At 35.7% G+C, this 20938-nt stretch overlaps 1 protein-coding gene across 2 annotated transcripts in view; it reads left to right on the top strand.

Annotated features, from left to right (window-relative positions):
* The window catches only part of ADCY8 (adenylate cyclase 8), a 397409-nt gene that overhangs the window by 200042 nt on the left and 176429 nt on the right, over nucleotides 1-20938 (top strand). For both annotated transcript variants that reach the window (XM_074202342.1, XM_074202341.1), the window contains exons 6-7: nucleotides 8966-9124; nucleotides 20411-20681. In XM_074202342.1, coding sequence (XP_074058443.1) covers nucleotides 8966-9124; nucleotides 20411-20681 — 430 coding nt within the window. The remainder of the gene's footprint in view (nucleotides 1-8965; nucleotides 9125-20410; nucleotides 20682-20938) is intronic.

The raw sequence follows: 20938 nt of genomic DNA, 5'->3' as shown, positions 1-20938 counted from the left end.
ATAGGGAACCACTTGTGTTTATTGAATTTATGCTGAGGGAAAAGGGGTGACATGGTCAGACCTGCACTTCAGGGAAATTAAACTGGCAGATAAGTTGAAGGTGAATTATGATGCAGGGATGATGAGGCAAGGAGACCAACTAGCAGGCTATTGGAGTAATCCAGACATGTGATGGTTAAGGCCTAAATCAGGGTAGTGGCAATGTCAGAGGAGAGAAGAAGAGGGCACTTCTGCAAAATATTACAAGGATAGAGAATCAGCAAGACTCAAATCTAGCCTCAGACACTTGCAGCTATGTAATCTTGGACAAGTCACTTGACCCTATTTATGTCAGTTTCCTCTTCTGTAAAATGACCCAAAGAAGGAAATGGTAAATCTCTCTCATATCTCTGCCAAGAACACTCCAAATGGGGTCATGTAAAGTCAGACATGACTGAAATGACTGAAAAAAATAATTATAGAAATGATAGAACTTGGAAACAGATTGGATTGGATATGGAGTCCAAACGAGTGTGAGAAGTTAAAGATGGCCCTTGGATTATGAATAGATAATAGTATATTTAACAGTGATAGGAAAGTTAGGAAAAAGGACTGGGAGAAAGGATAATGAGTTTAGTATTAGATATTTTGAGAAACACCCCCAGACAATTAAGAAATAGTTATTGATCCCTATACTGAGTACATTGAGAATAAAAAAGGTATAAGATAATGACTATCTTCAAGAGGATTATAGTATATGGAAAAATACAGGATGGCATCACTCATTTTTATTTATTTGTTTGTTTGTTTGTTTATTTAAGGCTATGGGGTTAAGCGACTTGCCCAAGGTCACACAGCTAGGTAATTATTAAGTATCTGAGGTCAAATTTGAACTCAGGTCCTTTTAACTCCAGGGTCAGTGCTCTGTCCATTTTATCATCTAGCTGCCCCAGGCTATAGTCATTTAAAAGATAATTAATAATGTAAGACAGCAGAACTTTTAGATAGAGTACTGCTTGTTGAAGTTTGGGGATCCAATCCAGGGTACACTTGAAAAGATACCTTCACACCTGCTTCCTTCCTATCTCTTCCAGTCTCCTCATGCATTTTCCCCCCATACAAATTCCCTGATTCAGCTATATATGTCTACCTGATGGCCCTTACAGACTCCCCTACATCTGAAGGCACTGTGCTTTTTGATTGAATGTCTTATCCCTCCTTATCCCTGCCTCTTTGCTTCCCTGACTGTTCAAAACTCAACTCACATTCCATCTTTCACAACAGTACCTTCCCTCTGAGATTACATCTCCACAGTATGTATTTTGTTATTTGTAAGTTGTCTCTCTCATTAGAATGTGATCTCATTAAGGTTGGAGACCAACTGTATTTTTTGCCTTCTCTTGTATCTCTAGCACTTAGAATAAAGTGCATACTTAGTAACTGTTTATCAACTTACTAATGTAAGGGAAAGTTCCCCAGTTCTACTCTAACACCTCTCTCAAAGTCATCCATAATTCATCTAGATCACACATGTACACAAATGTAAATCATTAACTATTCTGCATCCTCCATCTACCATGATCAAAACTGTTAGCACAATCAGGAAGGCAAGGATTGTTGAGTTAAGGGACAGGAAAATGCTGTTAATAATTCCTAAAAGAAGATTACTCCTACTTCAATTGTAAGACTTTTTGCCAGCATTATAAAAAATCATGAGGTTCCCTGGTGCTTTTAACCTGACTTAAACTATTCTTTTTTTAAGGTAAAATGGCATTTAATTAAGAACCAATAAGGGAAATAAAAATGCATTCTTTCATACCTACAAGCTTTACGATGTATTCACATACTTCTAGTGAGAAAGGAAACAATCATTATAGTAACATATGTAACTATGCTTTTGATATGGCACCATACCAGCTTAAATACATGTCTGCTCCTGAATTTCTCACTTGATTCCTCACAGATTTACTGATATTTACTGATGAACTGTTTTGTCCACTGATCTATGAGCTATTTTCTCTCCTGACCTCCAAGTTACTGGTGCGATCTGTTAGGCAATCTGTTCTTTGGGTATCCAGGGTTCTGGTTTAGACTTTTAGTGCTATTTGGTCTCTTCACCAGAGTAATGATCAGGACTCTTATGAGATAACTAACAACTCTTTTATGAGTCATATTCAAAAGCATAATAAGTTAAATCAAAATCTGTATGTCGCTTGTCCTTGATTTTTGTTTCTTGCTTCACTGCTTCACAGATGGACAGTGATTGGTCCCATTAATACACATTCTTTTTAATTTTTGCAAGGTGATGGGATTGAGTGACTTGTCCAATGTCATACAGCTAAGTAAGTATTAAATGTCTGAGGCCAGATTTGAATTCAGGTCCTCCTGACTCCAGTAAGGGTGTTCTTTCCACTGTGCCACCTAGCTGCCCCCATATTGGTACACATCCTAAATGATTATATATTTTTTTCTTTTTTTATGTGTGACCCAAGGTCACACAGCTAGGTAATTATTAAGTGTCTGAGGTCAGCTTTGACCTCAGGCCCTTCTGACTCCAGGGCCTGTGCTCTATCCACTGTGCCAACTAGCTGCCCCCTTATTATGTGTTATTCTTCCAGAGCAGGTTGTTTTAATAGGAGAGAAAATAAAGAGAGCCAAATGGGAATTCACAACAGAGCAGTATAACACTTGAGAGTTTGGTTACCTCTGTGACCTTTCTGAATTTTCATGTGGTATGTGTACCTCTGAAAAAATCTTGTATATTGGTCTTTGCTATAATCTTTCTGACATTGTTTTACAGAACACATCTAGGAATCCTGGATGATAACTTTGTTTCCCAAAATTTCTGACGTCATGATATCATTGACATAACTGCCTAGTCCTTTTCCATTATATTGAATATTCCCCTTTCAGATCATAGACCCTGGCACTCAGAGGTGAGGAGACCCTGATATTTACTACCATCAACTCCAGTGCCCTGGTAAGATACTGGCAAAAGAATCTGTGGAGAACAATTAATTCTTGCCAAATGAAGAGAACAAGCATAGGCAAAAGCCCATTTTTTAATATTAATATCATAGTTCTGTACTTGTTTGGCGCTAAGACATAGAATGCAGCAGTCTCCAAAGAATTAAAAATGAATCCCACATAGAAGACAGTGGAGAGGTCCATGGTTATTATGTGCAGAATGAAATATATTATCAGTGAGAAGATCCAAAGAAGAGCAGAAGCAAAAGGTGTCATCAAAACACTATAAAAGAAGAGCAGATAGGTAATGATAGTGAGAATGAGAGATTGACAAATAGACTGTGAATGGTTCCACTCGCTCATCCCTCTTTGTCAAGAGAAAAGGAAGAAGGCCTACAACAAGTTGAGTGGACCTTCTGTGGAAGTCTTATGGGAGAATAATGAATAAATGTCACGCAGGATAAGTAGGCAAAGATAGGTCGAAATATGAATTATTTGAGATAACTTCCAAATACTTGAGATTGCAGAATTTTGAAGCATTGAAAGTAAGTATTGTGCAAAGGTCCAGGACATAGGCACAACTAATTGCCATGAGAAAGAGGTGAAAACTGCTACCTGCCAGATAGTCATTAACATTTATTAAGCATCTACTATTGTGCTAAATAAGCAGTGAGGATTCAAAGAAAGTCAAAAGACAGGCCTACCCTTAAGGAGCTCACAATGTAATGTTTATTTTGCTTTCAGTATTTTGTGGAAAGTTTTTCAACTCATTCAGATTCCATGTAAATCCTTGGTCATTGCAGTCTTTCTAACTATAAAAGGACTTGTATTGGCATGACTTAGACTGAACCAGGATTGTTCTGTGGATATCTTTTGGAAGGTTGTAATCACACCACCAGTGATTTCAGTCCTCAAATTGAAAGCTTCAATCTTAAAAGACAGAATAATCTTTCCTGTCCCCAGAATCACCAGTAAAGTGTTAGTGATTGATGGGAAAACACCAAATTGTCTTTGGGGGTTCAGATAGTGCAGGATGATTCACATAAAGAAACATTTTCTTCACTTTATTCCAGAAAGCAGACAGACAATAAATATTCTCTCCTCAATGGTCATAAAAGGCTTTTTTTTAAAAACTGTGGCCAATCACATTACTTGACTTCTGAATAGGGTCTATGTCTACAAATAATTAGTCTGTTTGTAAATAATTTCAGATCCATCATTAGTTTGACTGAAATCCCAGACTTGCCATAAAGAAACAATCACACAGTGCCATTATAAAATTTCATTTTCTCATGATGTGATATTTCTTATGTTAAACAACTAGTCTCAATCTCCTGCTCTTAAAAATGTGCATTCTGGAGCTAATTCTAATTATCTAAAAAGGTTAATATTTTTCACATTTACCTTTTTCTATTCTTCTGTCCACCCTCTTTAATCTTTTTTTATCTTTTCATACTTTATCATTTCATATATTTTCAAAGTAATATATAGTTAGAGAAGGTAACTTAGAGGTCACCTAGAGAGGTAATAGTAGTCAAAATCGTTCGGCCAATTTATGGTGAATTCAATATCAAACTCTATACCTTATTTTTACCTCTTTTATTCACTTTCTATCCTTGAGCACATTTCTGTTTCTGTATTACAAACCCTTTGAGAGAAAATGTTTTTGTCTTAGGGCATCAAATTGGCACAGGGAATAGAGTGCTATTTCTGTAATCAGTAAAACTCATCTTCCTAAGTTCAAATCTAACTTCAGACTCTTATTGACTGTGAGACCCTCAGCAAGTCATTCAACTCTGTTTACCTCAGTTTCCTCACCTGTAACATGATCTGGAGAAGGAAATGGCAAAGTACTCCAATATCTTTACCAAGATAACCCTATACGAAATCACAGTCAAACATGACTAAAATTTCTGAACAGCAGCAACAACAAGAAATTTGTCTTAATAATAACTAGCATGTATTGAGTGTATTGTTTGCAAAGTGCTTTACAAATATTATTTCATTTGATCCTCACAATAGCCTTCATTCTTAGCCACATGGTTATAGTTGAGCAAATTGTGACAAATATAGATTAAATGACTATCCCAGAGTCACACAGCTTGTAAGTGTATCTAGTACAGGATTTGAACTTAAATCTTCTTTACCTCACATCTAGCTCTCTAGCCATTGGACTACCTGAATATCTCTTAAATCTATCTTTATTTTCTTCAACAGCTAGACCAGTGTTTTGGACATAATGCATATTAATAAAAGATAAGAAAATCTCAATATGAGGAAGGAAAACAGATCATACTTGTGTAAGAAATCCTTTGACCCATTGATACTAGTTCTCTCTGAAACCAAATAGAACAAGTCTAGTCATTAAGGATAGTTGCCATGTGCCTTCTGAACTTACTCTTCTCATGTTAAATATTCCCAATTTCTTCAATTAATCCTTATGTGAAATAGACTCTTGGCCAATCATGGTTGGTCTCCTCTGTATACTCTCCAAATTGGCAATCTTCCTTCTAAATTGGTGTCCTTTAAAAGGAACTCAATGTACCTGATTTTATCCAACCAGGGACTATAAGTTCCTATTCCTAGAAGCTATGACTTCTTAATGCTATCCGATATCTGCCTCAATCAGCGTATGAACAAATTGGTTTTATTTTGGTTTTGTTTTTTAGACACATATTATGTGCCAGTCACCTGTGAGGTGTGGGTTAGCAAAATCAAGTTAGATACTCTCTGTCCCCAAGGGACTCTCTGCTCTCTACTTTTCCTCTGCAACTCAGACTGGTTTCAACTTCATGGAACAAGATGTCCTTCCTGGGATAAGCAAATATCTTGAAATCTTATGATCATACTGTTTGACTCAGCCTTGGATATTCAGCATCTTCTCCACTTTTTTGCCTCCTCTCCCCTATTTTGTGCATACTATATATACTATAAAAAAAGAAAATCTGGAAACCTGGAAGGTGGGTCACTAAACTCTTTCCATGCTTTCCTATAAGGGGGGGCAGGATATGAACTTTCAACTTTCTTCACAGTTTCTTTTTGTTTGGAGACATTCAGTATTAAGTGACTTGTTCAGGGTCATATAGCTCTGAATCCAGATCTCTTGATTCTGGGCTCCCCCCTTTCTATTTGCAACTCTCCTTGGTTTGAACAAACTGTTTCTGCTTCCCCAACTTCTAGGTCAAAATTCCTTTCATGTGCTGTCTTCCCCATTAGACTGTAAGCTCCTTGAGGGCAGTTTCTGTCTTACTTTTTATTTCTGTCCCCAGCACAGCAAGTGTCTGGTACATAGTAGGTATTTAATAAGTGTTCATTGAATTGAATCTAATAGAAAGAACTTACATTTCTACTAGGAGAAATACACACAGATAAGGAAACCAGAGTGGGAACTAACAAGAGGGAGATTAAGGAAAGACCTTTTGTGAAATTAGGATTTTAAGAAGAGAGAATATTCCAGTTTCAGCAAAGGCATTAAAGAGGCATGAGATTCATGATCATGTATGGGGAGCTGCAAGGAGGTCAGTTTGTCTTCAACATAGGATCCTTGGGAGGAAATTATAGGTAGACATTCCATCAAGGTAAACTAGAGTCAGTTCCTGGCGGGTTTTAAATGCTTTACAAGAATGTGAATTTTGACCTGAAGGCAATGGGGAGGCACTGAAGATTCTTGAGCAGAGGTTTGACATGCACTTTAGGAATATCAGTCTGAAAGACATGAAAGATAGAACAAAGGAGAGACTGGTTGCAGGAAAACTAACACAATAGACAGGGCAGCTAGGTGATGTAGAGGAAAGAGTGGCAGGTCTAGAGTCAGGAAGATCCGATTCAAACCCAGGCTCAGACACTCACTAGCTGAGTGGCTGAGTGATTCTGGGCAAGTCACTTAATCTCTTTCTGTCTTAATACACTGAAGAAAGAAATGGCAAACTACTCCAGTATCTTTACCAAGAAAACCCTTGTTAAAGTCATGAAAAGTTGGGCATAACTGAACAACAACAGTTGACTCAAGCCTGGAACCAGGAAGACCCGAGTTCAAATCTGACCTCAGATATTTACTACTTGTGTGATCCTAATCAAGCCTCTTAAACCCTTTCGTTTCAGCTTCCTCGTCTGTAAAATGAATTGAAGAAGGAAATGGCAAACTACTCCAGTATCTCTGCCAAGAAAGTTGAGCACAAAGGGTCAGACATGACTGAAATGACTAAGCAGCAGTAACAATACAATAATCTTGACAAGAGGGCTTGGAATAAGGAAAGAGCAAAAAAATAGATAGAAGGAAATATCCATTATAATTTCATTGATTGTTGCTCATTTTACTTTCTGAGGCTAGATAAAGAAATTCTAATACTTCTTCCCTTTTAGAGGCAGTGTGGTGTGATACAAAAAGAGTTGTACTGAAAAGTCAAGGAAGGTCTATATTTAAATCTTGCTTCTGACATTTGCCTGCTTTGGAGAAATCACTTAACCTTTCTTGGGCCTCTATTTCCTCATCTGTAAAATGGGAATTATATGTATAATACTTCCCTCATAGGGTGAATGATGGTTAGAGTCAAATGATCCAAATTTAGAAGCATTATCTACAACAACCTAAAGTATGTCTCAAGGTCAATTACTATTAATTCTATGTGAAAGCTCTCAAATACCCAGAAAAGACTATTATATCATAAAATTTTGGAAAGAAAAATATAAAAAACAAACCTGAGTCTGAAGTTAGAGGACCTGAATTCAAATCCAATTTTTGTTATATACTCTCATGGTGACCTTTAAGAAGTCACTTAGTTTTACAGTTTCATTTTTTCCATCTGTAATATGAAAGAATTAAAATAGGCTAACAGCTTTGATTTTCTAAATCCCTGGGTGCTTGATTTTTCTCTTTGCCTCATAATTCAAACATACAAAATGCATAGCCACAACTTTGAAAATGTTCTGATTTAAAAGCATGCAATAGTGTTTGTGCTAGTGTTTGTTTGTATTCATTCACATCGGACTCTTCATGACTTAATTTGTTATTTTTCTCAGCAAAGATACAAGAGTGTCTTGCTACTTTCTTCTCCAGCTCCTTTGATAGATGAGGAAACTGAGGCAAACAGAGTTAAGGGACTTGTCCAGGATCATACAGTTTGCAAGTGTTGTATACCAGATTTGAACTTGGAGAGATGAAGCTGCTCCAATATTGGGGCTTAGAGTTAAGGACCTGAATTCAAATTGTTCTTCTTACACTAACTGGTCCTGTGATCCTGGGCAAGTCACTTGACCTCTTTTTACCTCAACTTCCTCAAATGTAAAAGGAGGGAAAATAATAGCACCTATTTTTATGGAATATTGTAAAAATCAACTAAGATAATATATGTAAAAAACAATAGCGTGGTGCTTATCACAGAGAGCATGCAATATAAATGTTTATGCTCCTTTCCCCTCTAAGTATTCTCTTTTATAGATTAGACAAACTTAATTGCTTCACCCTATCATTATAAGCCAAGTTTTGGGTCTCCACACCTTTCTGGCCTGTTTCTTCTGAAAAAAATTTTATGAATGAATAAATGAATTAATGTAGGAATCTTTGACTTTGAATAGAGTTTTAGTTCATCATAGGTTTAAGATAAAAGGTACCTTAAAGACCATCTAGTTTAACCTGTCTCCATCCCATACACCACATCTTTTACAACTGAGGAAACTGATACCAAAAGAGAAAAAATGATTTGTCCAAGATTACCTAAGTTAAACCCAGGTTCTTCGACTCTAAATTTAACAATTTTTACTCACTATTCAAGATTCCATTCACTAATTTTTATTCTACAGTCTGTATTTGTCTTTTCCAAGCATATCACCTGTTCTTTACTATTTATATTTCCATTCTCCCTTGACCTGGCAAGCACACAGAAGAGATTGAGACAAATTTCTCATCATTCCTCATTTTTCCATGTTCTCCAGTTCTCAAGCAAGACTTTGACAGTACACAAAGGCTGAAGATGAGCTTCTTCCCTTCCTAATATGCATATGTGTTGACTTTTCTGAACAGGTATGTTAGGTCAAGGACAAAGCATGACATTGACATGCGCATAGGCATCCATTCGGGGTCGGTGCTTTGTGGAGTATTGGGTCTCCGGAAGTGGCAGTTTGATGTTTGGTCCTGGGATGTGGACATCGCCAATAAGCTAGAATCAGGTGGAATCCCTGGGTAAGCTGACCTATGAGTCTTACTAATGTTTTGATTTTTCTCCTTGCCTAATAATTCAGTCATACAAAATGAATAGCCACAACTTTGGAAATGCTCTGATTTAAAAGCATACTATAGACATTTAATTTAATACTTGTTGACCTGACTTAACTTAAATGACCTGTAAGTAAAACTGATCTCCAAATAATTTCTGTTGAACTAATTATACAAATCAAATTTTCATACCCTCTTAGAGTTTTTTGTTTCCTTGTGTTTTCATTAATCATTTATTACATGACTAATATGGAAATATATTTAACATAGTTACACATATGAAACCTATATCAGATTACTCACTGTCAAGGAAAAGAAGGAGGAGAAGGAGGGAGGGAGAAAAATGTGGAACTCAAAATCTTACAAAAAAATGAATGCTGAAAACTTGGAATAACAAATAAATAAATTTAAATTTAAAAATTCAAATTTTCACATAAGAGATATTCATGACTCTTGGACTTTGGTGCTGAAAGGTCAATTTTCTCTTCAGACAGCCTTATAGATCTGGATCTGTAGCTTAGGCTTCTGGGCATTAGGTGGGAGCTACAAAGTCTGGAATTTTTTTTACCTTTGACAAGAGCAATTTTCATTCAATTCCTTCCCAGAGACCTAGATTTTAGCTCTGCTGAGTATTCTTTATATCTGAATATATCACTCACCTGATAAATACCATTTACTATACTCCAAAATGTATTGAGTTCAAAGTTAACTTTATACTTTGAGTGGTTCATTTGAAATGTGTCACATAAATACATTTATTTTTTTTGTACCACATTGGGCAAGCAAAATATGTGAAAAAATGTTCCTAAATGTTATTTCATAGTTCCATGAAATATGTGGGGCTACTATATTTGTTTAAACACTTACTGTTGTGCTAGGCACTAATTAGTGGGGAATCAAGAACAAAAACAAAAACAAAACAAAACAGTCCCTACCCCCAAGAGCCTACAATCTAATGAAAATCACAAATACATTCCTGGGGGATAGGGAAAAAATTTCAAAATAGTTTCCATTTTTGAGAGACATCCTGGCTTTTATTGGAATCATTAGTTATGACATACTCACCTTCTTAGTACTTGAATTCTCAGTCTAGAGAAGGTATCATTAAATATAGGTGGGCTAGATTCAGCTTAACCTAGCTTGTAAGAGGCAATTGTTAAATATATCGTGTGGATGTTTATACTTTGGAAATCAGCAAATACTATAAATCACAATTTGATTTATTGTTTTGTCTAGTTCAAGGATTGGTCAACTAAAGTCTGAAGGCTAAAACTGGACCTTGCCCTATTTCTGGCCTATGAACTAAGTTGCAACAGGACCAGTGGACTTTAGTTTGCTAATCCCTGAAAGTGATGGAGAACATAAATAATAATGCAAATTAAACTTCAAAGTGAGTTTTATGTACTTTTTTCTTCAGAAAGTCAGTTGTTAAACATTTCTCAGCAGGTTATTAATATCAAGAGTCATACACCATACATCTTAAATTGGGGGATACAGACATATCATAATTGCTTACCCACTGCTTTCCCACAAACAGTTCACTAAAGGAACACACAAGAAACACCACTGTAAAAAGGCAACTCTAGGAGACTCCCTACAGTCATGCTGAACTCTTCCATGATCCCCAAAGACTAACTTGAGTCTGATAATCTCTTTTCTATTACATAAATTCCTCTCAGAGACAGTAGGATTGTACGTCTTTATAATTATTAGTATTAGTAATATGCTTTATTTTCTTCTTTTGTGGCTCAGCTACATAATGCCTTGACATGCCAAAGTTAAGATGTTAACCAGCTAGAGAACTCCGATTGGCTTCCTCTAGTTCAAGTGTTAACAAGGGAAGGAATTTAATCCTTGAGCTTCTGGATAATTAAAAGTTGACCAGATAGCCCCTTTTTCTTTCAATAATTTTGTTAAAAACATCTTAGTCTACTTAAGCCCTAGAGTAAAAGTTAGATGCAGAGGTGTTGAGGATATTCCTGAGCAGACTAGATGACCTCTGGAGTTCTTGTCCAACCCACAAATTCTGATAGTCTAATAATCACAGAATCATTAGTGTTACTTGGTATTTCTTGGATGATTAAGGATGATATAGTCCCTCTAATCATCTTTCTCTACATCAACTCTATGGTGTGGAAGTTATATAAGAATTGAACCATATATCCTAATATTCCAAGAGAAGTGCTCCATTCCTCTGACGCCGAGCCTGTGCACTTCCTCCATGATTCAAATGTCTAGAGTCTCTTTGAAATGGAGTCTCCAGAGTATCGTACTGTGTTGACTTATCATACAGGGGATTATCAGGAGTAGCTCATTTAGAGTCAGGGTTGGAGTATGAGTATTCTGGTAAATAAAACATTCAACTGGTAAATAAAACATGTCAACCAGAAAAATTAGGATTATGCAGGATTAGTGATCCTGAGGAGGGTTTAAGAGAAATCCATCTTGTCACTTTCTAGCCATACAAACAGGGCCATGGAACATGAATTTTCAGAAAACTGATTTACAGTGAGATCCACCAAACTAAGACTATAATAAGCACATTAGCATTTTAAGTATTTGAAGAAGGATTGTATAAATACAATTAAAAGTCATGAGTTTTGGACTGCCCCACCCAGGTAATACTAAGGCAGTAGAGAGCAGTGTTCCTAAATTGACTTATCCTGTTTTGCTTCTAAAAAGCACAACTTTTGGGGGCAGCTAGGTGAAGCAGTGAATAGAGCACTGGCCCTGGAATCAGGAGGACCTGAGTTCAAATGTGACCTCAGACACTTAATAATTACCTAGCTGTATGATCTTGGGTGAGTCATTTTACCCCATTGCCTTACCAAAAAAAAAAAACCTTAAAAAACCCAACACAACTTTTAAGATCATAAAATTGAACAAAAATTGGCAAAATTTGAACAATATCCTACTTTAGGGTTTTGAAATTTTCTCATTAAAAAACCAGAAAATTTTGTATTTCAGTAGAAAAACAGATGGAGGAAGAAGAAGGTTAAGGAAAGGACTTGCCCTTTGAAGATCAGGATGTCAATTTTTGTAGATAATTTTTCATATATTTCATAGCTGTCATTAGCACATCCATTGCTAGTGGACACTATTGAAGAGAAAGTAAAAATTTTGAAGTCACAGACCCAGATTCAATTTTCTTTATGGGATTCTGGGGAATAAAACACGCACTTTGCCTGTGGCAGAAGTTTTTTGTTTTCTTTTTTTTAAGGGAGGAGGAAGAATAAATAGAGGTTTCACATTTTCCTTCCTTTGTGAGGAAGTAAAATGAGGAAGGAATAAAAGGGATGACATTCAAATTAACTAATAAACCAGTAATATGTTTTGGACTTCATTTTAACTTTTATTAAGTATCCATTTACTTCTCTAGATGACCAATATATTAATTCTTTCTGTCCATGAGAATTTATAATACAATTCAATTCATCTGCACAAACATCTATTAAAAATCAATTGTAGGGGGCAGCTAGGTGGTGCAGTGGATAAAGCACCAGCCCTGGAGTCAGGAGTACCTGGGTTCAAATCCAGTCTCAGACACTTAATAATTACCTAGCTGTGTGGTCTTGGGCAAGCCACTTAACCCCATTGCCTAGCAAAAAAAAAAACCCTAAAAAAAAATCAATTGTATACCAAGGGTTGGGAAAACAAAGACAAAATGGAACAATATTTACCACTAAGGGTTATACAATTTAGTAGAAGGGATGAGATACATACCTACAAAATCCTATTAAATATGATATCTTTAGAGGTATAGCAAAACACAAATAAGTGGCCTGAGAGATTTCTAGAGGGGAAGAATCAACAAATAATTATTTCATCTTGAACCAAGTCTTAAGTATCTTGTACATGTCTGTATTGCCCAGAAGAGTCTCTTAACCATACAGTGATGTCATTTACACAAACAGTCAAAATAAGTCTGGTTGTCAACTCCTCTCTGGAACTAGAATTCTGCAAAAGTGTCTTGATGACCCGTTTTGTGCTACTTTACTAATATGCCAGATAGGAAATGGGAATAAATAAAAATGGTCTGAAAGAGTTAACAATTGGTGTTAGAGTATGAGTTCATTTATTCCCATCTTAATTATGTAAATTCAACTTGATTCATTAAATATTTATGGTGTCACTGCTATGTGCAAGACAGTTTTAATAAATACTGCTAAGGGAAGAGATGACAAACAAAAAATTAATAAAATACAGTCACTACCCTTGTGAAACCTCTAAAACAAATTCCAATGTAATACAATTCAACAAAAATGTGTTGTCTTTACTATGCACAAAGCCATATTGAGGATAATAAGCACAAACATGCATTTTAATTAGTAGTTCTTTGACTTTTTTTCCATGAGAAGGAAAATGGGAGGAAGAGCAAAAATTATTTGTTAATTGAAAAAATGCATAATTAACAGTTTCTGGTCTTAATAGTATTTATATAATGCTTTCAAGTTTTGCAAAGAGCTTAACTAAAATTATCTCATTTTATCCTCACAAGGGCCGTGGAAGGTAGGGGCAAATATTATTCTTATTTTACAGATGAAAAAACTGAAGCACACAGTTTGTCACTTCTCCAGGGTTATACAATTAGAGGTATCTGAGGCCAGATTTGAACTTCAGGTCTCCTGAATCTTAAGTCCAGTGCTCTCTGCACTGTGTCACCCTGATACTAGACAAATGATATAGTTAAATGGTGGTATTCCCTAAAATACATAAATAAATATTATAGAGATTAGAATCTGAGAAATGCCAAACTAGGTTGCTTCATTCTTCCCTAAAAATGGCCTGTCTTTCTTTTCTTCCCTATTTTGATCTTATTCCAACAAGATTCCTGAATTTGCCATTTTCTGCTGCCTGGTAAAATACTTCCTCATTCCTTAAGAAGGTCTGAACACTATTAATGAAAACATTTGAGTGAAAGGCTCAGTATATTATAATATTCTAACACTTTTGACTATCTGGTACTAGAATGGACTGTCTCTGAAGGAAGTGAGGGTCAAGATGCTGGGAATTAGCAGACAAGAGATTGAGAGAGCACTTGCTGACCAAGGGAAGTTGAATAAATTAATGCTGTCATTTTGTCATAATGTTTCATTTCAAAAATCAAGATAGCAGAACTAGAAAGCTGTACCAAAGCTAAAATATAGTAAACTTCCACAAAAGCAGCATATTAGGAAACTAGGCAGTTAAATATGGTTTGGACCTGGGCACAACAAGAATAAAACAACAATCAGGGAGTGGGAGGTCCAGCTAGAAGAAAAAGCAGGACAAGGAAAACATCTTGGAGGGCAAAGCACAGAATATAGTCATATTTTTAAATTTGAAGTCAGAGGCCTTGAGTTCTATTTCCCATCTCTCCACTTCCTACCCATGTTAATTTGGGCAACTCACTTCAACATCTGTGAGTCTTACTTTTCTCACCTATAAAATAAGTTGACTAGACTAGATGACTTCTAAATAAGGTTCAGCTCTAAATGTGTCATTTTTCTGCCTATAGATTGAGTACTAAAGGTACTCATATGGCTATAAGCAACATAATTGTAGTCTTAGATGAGTGCTTCCCCAAGTGGGGCTAGCTCTATTTTCTACCTTTAATTATCTGCAACTGTCAGTTGGAACCCAGCCACACCTTTTTCTTGTCTGAGTTCTTTCAAGCTTGGTAATCATAAGGGTTATCTTGGGTTATCTCTTACTATCATTGATTAGCTGAGGAAACATCATGATTTAGAAAAAATTCAAAGTTCTTAAAACGCTGGTTATATCAACAAAGTATTAGTAATTTTAACTCTAAAACCTTAGTGATCTAAGAGACCAACATCGAATATATATGGAGCATCATATAATAAAGTTGCCAATTCAATAAAGTATGAGTGAAAAAAGTTACAAGAGATTTCTTGCTATTTATGCTGTGGCTATGAAGTGATTGATTCTATTAGACCTTGTACAGAAATCAATATCATTACTTAAAAAGTTACACACTATCAGTATGACACATTTTAATTAAATGACCCAGGTGCTATTGCTCTTACACTCAAAATCATATCCCATTTATTTTCAAGGGTAGGATTTGGTTCCTTATGTGTGACTCTACTTCTTGTCTTTTGTTTGTTTTATTTTTGCAAGGCAACAGGGTTAAGTGATTTGCCCAAGGTCTCATAGCTAGGTAATTGGTCTGAGACCACACTTGAACTTAGATCCTCCTTGACTCCAGCTGCTGCTCCATTCACTGTGCCATCTAGCTTTCCCTCTGGAAGATTTTTGTTGTTAATTTTTTTGGTGGGGTAATTGAGTTCAGTGATTTGCCTAAAGTCACACACCTAGTAAGTATCAAGTATCTCAGGCTGTATATAAACTCAGATCCTCCTGAATCCAGGGCCAGTGCTCTACCCACTGTGCCACCTAGTTGCCCTGACCCTCTGCTTCTTGATCTTTTCTTCTTCCTTAATTATCCTGACACTGATCTCTTCTGGTTTTCCTCCTATTTCTCTGGTCACCTTCTTCCCAAGCAGAGTTATGTCAATAATGTTAATAGTCAGAGCAAGTTGCATGAAGTGTTCTTTGAATGGAAATCCCAAGACATTTTGAGGCTCCTGCTCTAGGGTCATTATGGAAGGGAGGGAGATCAAGGAAGCAGGGCCAAATTAAGGAAGAATTTATCTAGAGTGAGTTCCTGGAGAAGGAAGAGATTTTCTGCTACCTTCCTATCTAACTTAACCAGTTGCTAAGATCAGTTATTTCTTTACTACTGAAAGATCAAACAAGTTGTCCATGCCATCTCTAAATTTCTGTGCCCCAGGAAAAAGCTTTGAGTATCACACTACTGGTTTTTCTTCTTCCTCCCACTAGTATTCTTGATCTTTTTCTGAGCTATGGATCTCTTTAGCAACCCCATGAAGCTTTTGGATTTTTCATGCTCGGAATTTTTTGAAGGAATAGTCATAATGGAAATAGAAATAATTATAGCACTATTTTTAAAAAAAGAAAATCATTCATAGCCCATAGCTTAAGAACCCCAGTACTAGTATATGTGACTGGTTCCTAGTCTTTTCCCTTGGCTTTCTTCTCTCCCGTGATCTAATTTTTTCCCTAAATTTATCTCTGTATAGAGAAAACTCCCAAATCTAGCCTTTGAGCCCTGATGAGAAAGATTTCTCAAACCTGAAGTCTCAAAGAAGAATTAATTGTGGAAAATATAATGGCAAAATGCATTGATAATTAATTAATGTGTTCAAATCACATAGGTCTAAATCATGCCTTTGGTGATTATTATTTGTGACTATAGGGAAGTCATTTAATCTTTCTGAGTCTCAGTATCTATATCTATAAAACAAAGATAATAATACCTGCCTCACATACTTGTTGTAAGGATTAAATTGGATGATGCAGGTAAAGAACCATGCAAAGGGCTATCAATTGATACTGGCAGGTAGTTTCTTCAGCATCTCAGAATCTCAGAATTGGAAGGGACACCCGAAATCTATCTTCTTAGCATCTCTCCTCTGACACTGCCATCACCTTGATGCAAGCTCTTATCATCCTAAGCCTCAATGATTGTAGTGGCCTGATTTCTTTGCCTCAAATCTCTCCCCTCTAGGACATCCATCTGGCCATGTCATCCCCTCTTCAATAAATTCCAGTGGCTTCCCATCACATCCAGGATCAAATATAAAATCCTCTATTTGACTTGTAAAGCCATTTAAAACCTTATTTCCAACCTTTTTAATGTCTTATGCCTTATACCCCTTCACATGTTCTCAAATCTAATTTTCCATTGGCTATCCTCACACCTGGAATACTCTTCCTCTTCACCTCTACCTCCTGGCTTCCCTAACTTCCTTCAAATTTCACCTAAAATCTCCCTTTTACTCCTTCCTTCTTAGACCACCCATGATCTAATTTGTATATTCCTTCAGGTGTACACAGTTTCTGTGACCTTCATTAGACTGTGAGTAAGGGCTGTCTTTTTTGGAGAGGAGGGGTGACTTTTTTCATTGACAATACTTAGTATATATAGTATATATAGTGCTTGCAACATGGCAGGCACTTAATAAATGCTAAGCGACTGACTTAAGAGGCCAGCTCCTTGCTACTTCCTCTTCTAAAAGAAAGCAGACATGGTCACTCAGCATGTGCTTGAAGATCTTCAGCATGAGGAAGCCTCCAAATTTTTGCTTTTCCATTCTATAGCACAGTGCCTGGAACATAGTAAGCACTTGGAATCATTTATATCCCTCTATCTTTCCATCTCCATCTCTGTCTCTCTCAATATCTATATATCTATATCTATATCTACATATATATATATATATACATATACATATACATATAGATAGATCTATCTGTCTGTTGACTGACTGGCTGGTTGGCTATCTATAAATCCATCCATCATCCATCCATCCATCCATCCATCTGTCCATCTATCCATTCATATCTCTCTCTCTCTCTCTCTCCCACCTATATAGTGCCTAAAATAAAATCCCTGATTCTTCACTCTCAGAATCATTTTTTTCCTTCCAAGCCTATTTCCTTTTCTTCATTGGATCTCTCCTAGAACTCACTTTGGCACAATAATCACATGTAACTAGTATTCCAATTATTTGTGCCCATTTAGTTTTTCTACTATGCTATAATATCATTATTTTTCCTCTATATCCCAAATATCAGACAGAATGTAGCATTTTGGACATAGCCATATATCCTTTCCATAGTAAATGTTTTAAAAAATTTATTAAATTGACAACAGTGGTATTTTTCATAGAATCATTGTATCTTAAAGAGGAATCCCAGAGCCTATGCTCTCCAACCCATTCCCTAAACAGAATGTTTTTCTATATTATGACTAGAATGCAGTCATTCAACCTCTACTTGAATACCTCTAGTTATGGGGAATTTAACTCCCTGCCAAGGCATGAATATTTAGTATTTATAATTGAAGACAGAAAGAAGGATGCAGAGAGATGGAGAAGAGGCACAGAGAAGAATTTGTAAGTGTTTATTGGTGTTTATAGGTATCTCTAGCTATGTATATATGTTTATGTGAACATACATGCAAACACAGATGCACACCCACAGATGCCATGTCCCATCCCATTCAGAAGAATGTTGCCTAAAAACAGTCATGATCCTTTACTAGAAAAGATCCTGGGAATTTCAAGCATCATAGTCTTACAGCCTGTTTTAATAGCACCATTAGTGAAACTGAGCATCTAAAACCAGGTCCCTATCAAAATATTTAAATAGATATTGATTATAGCTTCAAAAGAAGAGCTTGTAATAAATAAAGGTGAAAGTATCTTTTTCCATGGGAAATCTAATTATTGATTCAGAAAATGCAAATATTTCCCCATGGAACTGGCAAGAGACTAATAAAATAGAGAGAGACTAGAGAAAATGCCAATCTTAATGCCAAACATTGGCTGACATTCCATTTTTATTTTCTTCATTAATTTAGAAGAATGTCATGCTTCTTGTAAACATTTGTGGTTCTATTTTTCAGACGTCTTTCCCCATGAGAAAAGTCAAACCCCTCAGAACTCAATGAAAACTCTATTTTGTACTCAGACCTCAGAATATAGAATAGGACATTATATTCATGCTATAAGACTTTGTTATCTAATAGAAACATATTTTTATTAGTCACCTATTATATATTGAGTATAGAGACAAAAATGGAACAAATTGTTCTAAAGGAACTCATTGGGGAAACAATATGTACATCTAGAGGGAGCTGTACTGGTAATGTACAAACAGCATACATTTAAATTTAATTTTCAATAGTGATGTTTTCTCCATTTTCTTAACTCTAGGCAATCAACAAAACAATAAGTCAAGTCATTTTATGCAGCATTTGCTGATTCCTAAGGTGTAAATGCTCACACTAAAAATTTTCTCATTGCCTGTAGGGACTCTAGCACACTATTGCATAGATATACAACATATAAATGTATAATAATGTATATGCATACAAGAAGGAAAGAGTAGTAGTTAGAAGAAGGAGGAATATGCCAACTTCAAAACTACAAACACTTTACCATTATCATAATTTTTTTCTATACATTTCTCAAGGAATCCTTAACTCCATTTAATTTCTAAAAAAAATTTATTCCAATTATGTTTTTGAAATTCACTGCTATATATGGATACTTGATGGTAGTATGTGAAATTATTGATTTCTTGTATCCTTTCTTTAAAGAAATAATTAATTTAATAGTGATGATCTTTCTTACATTTGTTACAGGAATTTCATTGAATTGGCTAGAATGGGGTGGGGGAGCACGAGACTAATAACAGCACAGATCAAATGGGTGAAGTAACTTTGGAGTAAAAGGGGAGGTAGTACCAACAATAGGATGTTTGAATTTGGCTCACCTACTGAGAGATCTTTCAGGATTAAACAAATGCAATCAACAAATTTATTGAATGCCTTATGTAAGCAAGAAATTTTACTAGAGTAATTCAGCATAAGGTGCCTTTTCTTGTGTAGCCTCTTCTCATCTAGTTGTCTCTGTAAAATGTAAAAGCTTAAATCATAGTTAAAAGTATTCAAATAATGGTAAAAGAAAGTGGTTAGATCATAGGTTGGATAATTATTTGCCAATTAATTTTACCATCTGAAATTATGAAAAACCCTAAGATATATATATTTACATATACATATAGATAGAGAGAACATATTCTGAATACCACTGAAAAATCATTTAAACATATATATGTATATATATATATATATATAGATATATAGATATAGATATATAAATTTTAGAGGTCTTCATACTGTCTGAAGTATACACAAATACTTATTACTTATTAGTTTAGGCCTTAAATTAAATGGACTAATAGATAATGAATAGAGTTGTGGACTTGGAGTCAGGAAGAGCTAAGTTCAAATTTGGTCTCAGGTACTGGCTATGCCAGCCTGGGCAAGTCATTTAACCTCTCACTTCTTCAGTTTCCTCATTTGCAAAATGGGACTAATAATAGCATCTACCTCTCAGGATTAGTGTGAAGACAAAATGAGATCATATTTGCAAACAGCACTATAAATCTTGAAGTATGATACAAATATTAGCTGTTATTTCAGGATGACTGATATTCTTAAGTCAGTGCCTATATGTCCCATGTCTAATATAAATGTTGGATTTGAGTAGAAAAATAGCAACAATGCTAAATTTGGGCAAAGCTAATATTCCTGCTAGGTGGGGACTAGACAGCATTTATCCAGAATGTCCACTGACTACTGTTTTGTACATGCAGGAGGATTCACATCTCCAAAGCCACACTGGACTGCCTCAATGGTGATTATAACGTTGAAGAAGGACACGGTAAAGAACGAAATGAGTTCTTAAGAAAGCATAACATAGAGACCTATTTAATAAAGCAGCCAGAGGAAAGTCTCTTGACTTTGCCCGAAGACATTGTAAAGGAGTCTGTCAGCTCCTCAGATAGGAGAAACAGTGGGGCCACATTCACAGAAGGATCCTGGAGCCCCGAACTCCCATTTGATAACATTGTGGGGAAACAGAATGTAAGTCAAACTTTCCTTAATGTCTTTTTCTATAAAAGCATGCTTGAATGCATCTCAATAATGGAAGACTCAGAGGAAACAAACTCATCTTTACCCTTTTCTCCAACATGAATTATTACTTTGAATGATTAAGTACACCTTCTTAGGAAAGAATTAACCCAGGTTATCAATTCCAGGAAATACCACAGGGTTGTGTGTTTTGGTATTATAAAAGTTTATTTTGGTTTTTTTCCTTCATTTTTGGACCCAATTAAAAT

This window comes from Macrotis lagotis, chromosome X, assembly GCF_037893015.1.
Source record: "Macrotis lagotis isolate mMagLag1 chromosome X, bilby.v1.9.chrom.fasta, whole genome shotgun sequence".
In the NCBI taxonomy this organism is placed as follows: Eukaryota; Metazoa; Chordata; class Mammalia; order Peramelemorphia; family Peramelidae; genus Macrotis; species Macrotis lagotis.
The sequence above is the reverse complement of the archived record's forward strand: the minus strand, read 5'-3'. Positions and strand labels throughout refer to the sequence as shown.